Below are 8,665 nucleotides of genomic sequence, written 5' to 3'. Positions count from 1 at the left end.
TACCCAAAGGCTTGACGTTTTCTGTCATTGATGGGCTAGTGTAATACTGGTTAAATTGGAAAAAGATTCTGAATACAGCACTTGCTGCTAAAATATATTTTTATATTTGTTTGAGACAGAAAAAGCATTTCAGCTCAGTTAAATATTTCTTGATAAGTATTTCTTGTTTATTGCCCTTAGCCAAGATAAACTGCATATGTAAAAGGTTCAGGGTTTCTTTTTCTTATCACCAATGTGTGAGTCGACAGCCAAGATATAAGTATTTCCAAGTTCAAGGGAAGATGGCAACATGCACAGAAACGATGCCTTGGTACAAGCTGCAGCAGGTCTCGCATTTGCAAGAGTTTCAGCTATTGGCATGGTAAATGACAATGCATTTTATTTATGTGTTTTGAAAACCTGCCAGCAGTGCCTTAACACTGATTTTGTACTTATAGTTGTTGTTTATGAGAAAAAAGGCTGGCAGTAACTGTGTCTCTCTTACTGCCAACCTTGTTTCTTGCAAGGAAGGACTATAAGTACAAAGTGTGTGTTTACGCACCGTTTGCCAGTTTTTAAAACACATAAATAAAAGGCATTGTAATTTACATTGCCAAAAGCTTAAACTCTCGCAAATGGGAGACCTATTGCATTACAAATGCTTGTTTTCTATGCACTCTGCCACCAGTAAGCTTGTTTAGGGCTTTTCGGCCATTATAAAAAATAGGACGAGTTCCGGAAGGCAATGAAAAAGTAGGGGTGGAGCAGTTAGCCTCACATGGACCTGGGAACCTTGGCTGCTATAAGTCATCTAATTTTTAAAGCACCCCTTGCCTTGCCTCTCCTGTGTGGCCTCATAACGTGCCCTGTTACAGCATGCTCCTTCTCGGGGCTTACCCACTCATCTCGAGGATACACGCAGGTACACGGCGTCCACCCACTGGTTTCACGGGGTGGACGCTGTCCCCCCTGCCAAGAAGTTGGGCCCACAGTAATATCCTGAACTTGTCCCAGTGTCATTTTCAGACACCTGGACACGTTCGGCAGTGCCTGTACGTTGTCTACTTTCCAGTGCAGGTAGCGAGAGAGCTTTTTGTTCACCTCCAGATGGGCTGAAGGTAAGGGGCCTTCGGGCCTCCATTTGTTTGAATATCCTGACTGGAGGCAGCCTTGAACCTCACACTTAAATGTATATGCTGTGGAGGATCCCGTGACCTACTTAGAATCGTGTTCTGGGTTGTTAGACCGCCTGCCGGGAGGACAGAGAGACACAGTAGCTGCCCCGCATTTGGAGAAACGAGTCTAAATAGAAGACTCCCACGGAAAGTCCCTTGATTGGCTGGGACGCCGGAGTTGCTTTGTAAGGGCGACCTACCACACATAATTTTGTAGGAAAGCCAAGAGTTTACAGTAGAATACGGACCTCTGCATTAGCCCAAGTCCTGATGAGGCCCATAGTAAGAGGGCTGAAACGCGTCGACACTTTTGTTTGAGAGAAGACCCCAGCCTAAAATTGGAAACTATACATGAAACAGATGGTTTCACAAGGAGTGAAAAGGACATGAACAGATCAAAAAATTAAAAAACGATCTGGTATACTTTTTTGTAAATAGGTCTGGAGGAGCTTACTGCTTAAGGAATGCCGAAGCCGTACTAAGAGCTAGCGTCCTGTGAAAATAATTGGGCTATTAGAATATACTACAATATTAGTTTATCAGTGTTTGTATGTATTGTATATATATATGTAAAAAGTGATGTGTATATATATGTTTTTTTGTTTAAATGTGGCAAAAATAGACTCAAATGAAGAAGAAGTTTGATTCTAGGTTATGTTATAATTGAATTAAAATCAAATACATACAAATATCGGTTTGGGTGTTCTCTATATAGGGTTGGGTGACCAGAGAAAATGAAATATAAAAATTTGATTCACCTAAATATGACATATTGGGTATAGGATGAGATAATTTAGTGGTCCCATTCTGGAATTAATATTGTGCTAGTTGAATCCGAGGCATCGTTTTGCTTTATAATAGTGGAGGGGAAACAAAGGCACACAGCATGTTATCTCTTCACAGGTACTTCAGAGAGGCAGCTTTTGCCTTTGTTCAGTCCCTGTATATAAGAGATGCATTTACAGTAAGAATGTTAGGTGTGTTGGTCTGTCCCAGTATTTACACAAAGAACAGTTTCAATAGCACTATTCTATTTCTTTTATAGCGCTATTCAACCCAATGCAGGGTTTCAGAGCTCTTTACGTAACATATTCATTATACATTGACAATAAATCATGTATATGTGTAAATCAATGTCCAAGATGAGTTTCATGAGACAGGGTTACAAGGTGAAGGAGCCACATGTCCTTCATACCTCACTGTGCTCTATTAGAAGGATTATAATTCAGGAACTTCAGAAAACAAAAGGATCTCTGTGTTAAAAGCAGTTATCCACTTTACTATCTGCATAAAATAAAAATCTCTTGTCTGCGTGTTACATGATGTGCTTTTCAGAAGACACATTAACCTTATACTGCTTTGATTCAAATTTGGGACTTTATAAAAAACACAGATCTCTCCAACAAATGTGTTAACCTCCAGAGTTATCTCACCATTATTTCTATTCCCTGAGATTTACTGGGCACCTTTACAGCGGATGCCTTAACCCAATCAAATATGTTAAAATACAGACTTTGCAGAGCAGATCTACGGCCATGCTTCTCCTTGTTGCCAATTTCTTTGTGACAGGGTTTAAAAAACGAAATGTATTAATTGAGGCCCAGATTGTGCGTCGGGATTGCGCTACTTTCTTGGCACAACACCGACACCAAATCTGATTTGTTAAATCTCATAATGTGCATAAATGTACTCATGATATACCCAATAAACATATGTGTAAGGTCTTAATATGTCCCTTCTTGTGATGTCACTTCCAGTAAGGTCCCTTCCTGTACCGTGGCTCCGGGCCCAGAGATGTTAGGAGCCCACTGCATCCATAGTCAGTCCTCTTTTATTATCCAACAATGGATGGCAGGCCCTTTTGCTTTGCACCAAGGTCCATGTTACCCAGGGCATAAGACCTGCGCCCTGGCATCATGCGTTGTGATGGCACGTGTCATGATTTCACTTGCATACTGCCTAACCTGGTTAGTCCCCCACTTGTTCCCAGGGGCGTAGCCACCGTTGGTGCAGCAGGTTCAGTTGTACCGGGCCCTGAACCCTTCTGTGGGGCCCATCGAACCCTGAAAATTGTAAATAATTTACTTTCCCAACAGTAGTCAAATGGGTCATGTTCCTTGCTTGCACCAGGGTCCATGTCCATGGCATCCTGGTTACGCGGCTGCCCTGCCTTAGCCCTATATAAAAAAACGCACTCCTCGACTTTAGTTTACTCTGCAGCACTGGGTGGCACAAAGTGGGTGGAACAGAACAGGTTAACGCTGACTCGCTCTCTCTCTTCACAGGAAACGAAGATAAAAAGTGAAACCTGAATGACATAGATATATAAAGAGTGGAGCAGAAGCTACACAGTCCCTTACAAGTCGACAGAGCCGGGGAGATGCCGCCGTGTCAAGTGAGTTAAGCTGCCTTTATTGATTGATTTTGGGGGTGGGGGGAGGGTGTTATGTATATGGCAGGTATCATAGGTGAACTGAATCGCCTTGAGAGCAGGGCTGGCCTCACAGGTCAGTGTGTTTTGGGCAGTTTGTGGGCCTATTTTACGGTCTGCTGTGCCGGTTTTTACTGTTGAAGTCCCAGATATTACAACAAACATTACAATTAGCAAGGTCAAATCCCTGCAGTGCAAAACACCAGCAGAATGTGTCTTTACAAGTTCAAAACTGCCCCAATTTGCAAATATGGGCCGATTTTTTTGTTTGTTTTCTAATTCAGTAGTGAGGGGGGGGAGGGAGGGGGGGGGTTGGGAGCGTATCAATGTTATTTTGGTGCCCAGGCCTATTGTCACTCCCAGTCCGACCCTTGCCCGAAGGGCATAGTTAGCTTTTGAGGAAGCAGGTTATGATTGCAAAAACATACTAACTGCTATTTTCTGAAAGGGAGATGGCCCACCCTGACGTGTGTAGGAAGGAGCTGACAAGGGTGTTTGGAGAGATATCCCAAGGCTTTCCTATTAAGGTGTGTTTAGGGAGGGGAACAAGTAGGGAGCGCCAATTAGTGGGGCATTAGAGGATGCTTTGGTGTGCATTTGTGGACATTTTACGAACGTAGAAGCAATACCGTGTTTTCTTGTTCTTGAAAAGACCATAGCCATCTTGAGGTTTTTTTATTAGTTAGATTATATACCTTGGAATGGATTTTGAGGGCATATTTTTCTGGGCAGGTCAGACAGAAACCGTCATTACACCATCATGAGAGCTGAAGATGAATCTTCCCTTGCCTGAGACCAGGGGGAGCCTCCTTGGGCCCTCACTGCCAGTGGCTGCTTCTACAGATGGCGGCCACATCAAACCTATGAGATTCGTGGGAGTGGGGGTGGAGGGGGGGGGGGCTGCAGCCGATCTGTTTACTTCACCAGGAGGCAACTGAAAGCGTCGAGTGAAAGTCTGGGACAAAAGGAGGAATTTATCTTGGAAACCGGATCCGAATTTGTGATTCCTTGTAAAGTACCCAGGGCACAAGTGCTAAAAAACAGAAGTGGGGGGACTGACCTAGTTTGGCAGTATTCAAGTAACATCACGGCGCGCGACATCACTGTGCATATGGCATCACTGCGCATGACATCAAAGCGCATGACATCACGGCGCATAGCTTCATACATGGCATCACAGAAATTGACATCATAGAAAGTGACATCACAAGCCTCGACTTTACAGGAAGTGGCATCACAAGAAGTGACATCAGATGTAAAGTCCTCACACACATGTTTAGCAGGTCTATCACGTGTACTTTGGAGCGCATTGCGAGGATAATAGCACAGTGAGCTGTAGAAGATGATATGTGACTTCTACACCTTGCCCCCAGTTTTATGTAACACATCCTGTACATTGATTTACAAACTTATATAATTTATTGTACTTGTAACATACATCTGTTGATGCAAAGCACTCTGATACCCTGCATTGGAATAAGTAAGGCTATAAAAGAAAAAAATAGTGGTACTTACATTTTTTCAACACCTCCTCAGGGGAAGTAAGCTCTATAGAAATGCTATTTGCTTTGTGCAAATACTGGGAAAGACCAACATATCTGATATTGTTACAGTGCACGCCGCAGAGCTTCTAAACAGGGCATGAACAAAGTGAAAAGCGGACTCTCTTAAGTATGTGTGAAGTGCTAACAAGGTATGAGCCTTTGTTTCCCTCTGCTTCATATGCATCAGGTGTGAGGCTCCTGACTTCTCCCAGCCAAGAGACTCCAACAAAAGGAGGCCTGATGACCCCTCAAATGTGGCCCTTTGTTATGAGCCCCGGCAGGACGTGCAGGCACTGCCGAAAGTGTCCCGGTGTTTGTAAATTAAACCTGGACAAGTTCAGCCCATTATTCTGAGGGGACCAAATTCTTGACAGGGTGGACGGCGTACACCCTGTGAAAAAAGTGGGTGGATGCAGTTCACCCTCATGTACCCCCGGCTCATGCCCTGAAAGTACCTGATTTTCCACCCTTTTAGAGTTAAGGGTGCCCCAATATTGCTCACTCCAAGGTGATGGGCCCATTGGATCGGGGCTGGTGCTTCATCACAATCTTGAAGCAGTTTTGTTTGTATCATTGTTTTCTCTTTTGTATGCCTGATAAGTGTTTCTTTTTCTCGTTAATCCAAGGAGGTATGAGCTGGGTGTGGTGCGTGAATCATGCCTCGCTTCGGTATTTAAAAATATGACGACTCTGTTTGTAACAGGTTGCCTAGGTGCTGACTGAGTGTGTTTCTAACACTGCATACCTTGGTGATTGCTTCCTGTTTTAAATGAACAACGCTCTGTTGTCCCTGTGGCTAGGTATATGCTATATAAATACATTCAATAAATAAATACAAAAAAAGTAAATTGCCAACAACCATATGACCCAGTGATGGGCAATGCTAAGGTTGGTATGTCTTGGCCAGAGGTGGACAGGAGGCAGTGGCAGAGAATGTCATAGCTGCCATTGTTTCAGATTGCTATGTGTGAGATTTTCATAGTTTCAGAGTAATTATGAGTGACATTTCAACAACTATGAGTGACACTTTCTTGCGAGCAAAATCAAGCAATGAAGATGAAGGAAACATATAAATATTAGAAATTTCACCTGTTTGAGCAACGACAAACTCTAAGAAGAGCTTAAAACTGCTGCAAAGCACCAGCAATGAAAGGGCGCTAACTGGAAACAGAATGCGTGACTGCTGTTCTCAGTAACAGAGGGCAGGCAGGCACTGCAGCCGCTCAGAAGAGGATCTCATTGATCTGTTCATTCATGACCACGCGGTAGCATAGAAAGAAACTTTTATAGCATAGCAAGTGCAACTAGGAGATTATATCGTCATTCAGTCTCAGGCATAATCGTTTGCTAATGCAAAGTCAACAAAGTCTACAAAATCTACAAAGTCAGAACAGGTGGTCGCTCCTTTTCTTACCTTGCAGCAAAGAGGTGGAATGAGCTCCCTACTGACATTAGACACACCACTAACAACCTTCAGTTTAAAAAAAAACTAAAAACACACCTCTTCCCCAAACCGTAACCTCTCAGCATACGCCATCAGTAGTCCTTTCTGGTATATAGCGCCGTGATATCCCATGGGATGAGTGTAGCGCTCTATAAATACCGCAAATAAATAAATAAAATAAAAAATAAGGTTAAACAAATAATGCTGGGAAATTCAGCGCAAATCCCAGAGTTGTTCTGCTGTAAACTGTGGTAGTGCAAATAAATACAAATTGCACTACCATGAAGGTGTAAATCAAGGTCCTAAAAGCAGTTGGACATTATATTATACTTGTTTTGCACATATTCGAAGAAAGTATGCTATGATTTATGACACGTTGTCGTCACCTAAGTTCTGAGCCCTCTCAAAACAATGGGAAACTATATATGATTTTCTATAAACGGGAAATGTAGGTCAAATATAGCTGCCAAGCTTTCAGAATGCGTATATGTGACATTGTTTATGGTTTCGGTGTACTTATAAGTGACATTAAACTGGCAAATGTGTGGCACTTTTTCGCAGGTAAAACAAAGCAATGACATCCTTTCAAAGAGATAACATAAAAATGGCATACTTTTGAGCAATAAAAAGCTATAAAAGAATGTTGATAATGTTGGAAAAGCCCCAAAAATGTAGTGTCCCTAACCTACTTGACATAAAAGATTAACGGCCACATGCATCAAGGTAATTAGGAGTTGCAAACGGTGCGATTCGGTAAAATTGGCTGTTTGCGATTCCTAAATATCTTTTTAGTATGCATCAATAATTTTTGGCAAAATCGCTAATTTTAGCGATTTCCAAAAATGCGATTGCTTCTAAGGAATCGCAAATTTGCGATTCCTTAAAAGCAATGCATGATTGTTTTTAAAATTGCGAATTCGCAATTATAGGGTGCAAATTACCACGAGGGTGAACCTCGTGGTAATTTGCGAAAAAGAATGAAAATGCTCAAATTAGCATTTTAAACACTGTCATGTTACAGACACACATGTCCTTAGGACATGTGTGTGTGAAACATCCACTTTAAAATACATTTCAGGGGTGCAGGGGGGGGGTCCTTTGGACCCCCCCCTGCACCCATGGAATGCATTAACAATTTGCGAATTCTAATTTGCGAATTCGCAATTCCCATTGATTTCTATGGGCCTTTTGGCCCATAGGAATCAATTGGAAATGCGAAATCGCTAATTATAATTCGCATAATATTTGCGATTCGGTAAAAATTGCAATTTTTACCAATTCGCAAATATTATGCGAAAATATACATGCATCCCATTTTGCGAATTCCAAATTGCGATTCCCTATTTTTCGCAATTTGGAATTCGCAAACGGCCGGGATGATGCATGTGGCCGTTAATCTGTTTGCACATTCTGCGTCAGCTTGTCATATACTGTGTTTAATGCAGTTCTAAAATTATGACTTTCACAATCACTGTGCTCTCGGTCACAGGCTGGCACCTCGTAGTACTGTAAATGCACAAGCCAAATAACACCCCCTGTGCCAACAAGGATACAGTTTCATTTCTCTCCCAGTTACACAATCACAAATGCAGTGTTTACATTATCTAATCAGGTTTCATAATGCAAAACTTTCAAACGCTCTCCCACTAACTAGCATGCACAATCCCCTCACATCCTACATGATTTTACACCTGTCTTGAACACTGCAGCTGAGCTGCTTGCAGTAACAGACACATTATGACATTCAGCACTGTCTCTGAACAGTCAGTGAAAAATTGGCAGGCCTTGTAACTTGGCTGTGTAAACACCTTTTATCACAATTTAGAAATCCAACTCCTTTCAGCTTTGTATATAGTACCACATTAGTTTGATATCAACCTCTCCAAACAGCACAGTGACAGACATGACCAAACCCACTCATTAAAGGTGTGGACTCCAGACTGCGACAGTAGGCCACAAGGTCACTCTATTACAAAATGGACTCTAGAACCAAACTGCAGGCCACATCGGCACTGCAATTCAAAATATTCCTCCATGAGTCCCGTTTATTCTCTGCACAAGGCACTACCTGCCTCTTGACAGCAAAAGAAAG

At 42.3% G+C, this 8,665-nt stretch overlaps 1 protein-coding gene across 1 annotated transcript in view; it reads left to right on the top strand.

Annotated features, from left to right (window-relative positions):
• Positions 1-3,468: 3,468 nt before the first annotated feature.
• LOC147659115 (phospholipase A and acyltransferase 3-like) overlaps positions 3,469-8,665 on the top strand; it is a 186,919-nt gene continuing 181,722 nt past the window's right edge. The window contains exon 1 of the mRNA XM_086951963.1: positions 3,469-3,549. Within this exon, the coding sequence (XP_086808089.1) occupies positions 3,535-3,549 (15 nt within the window). The 5' untranslated portion in view covers positions 3,469-3,534. The remainder of the gene's footprint in view (positions 3,550-8,665) is intronic.

The sequence above is a fragment of the Lissotriton vulgaris genome, unplaced genomic scaffold, assembly GCF_964263255.1.
Source record: "Lissotriton vulgaris unplaced genomic scaffold, aLisVul1.2 SCAFFOLD_3147, whole genome shotgun sequence".
Classification (NCBI taxonomy): Eukaryota; Metazoa; Chordata; class Amphibia; order Caudata; family Salamandridae; genus Lissotriton; species Lissotriton vulgaris.
This window is presented reverse-complemented; position numbering and strand designations above follow the sequence as displayed.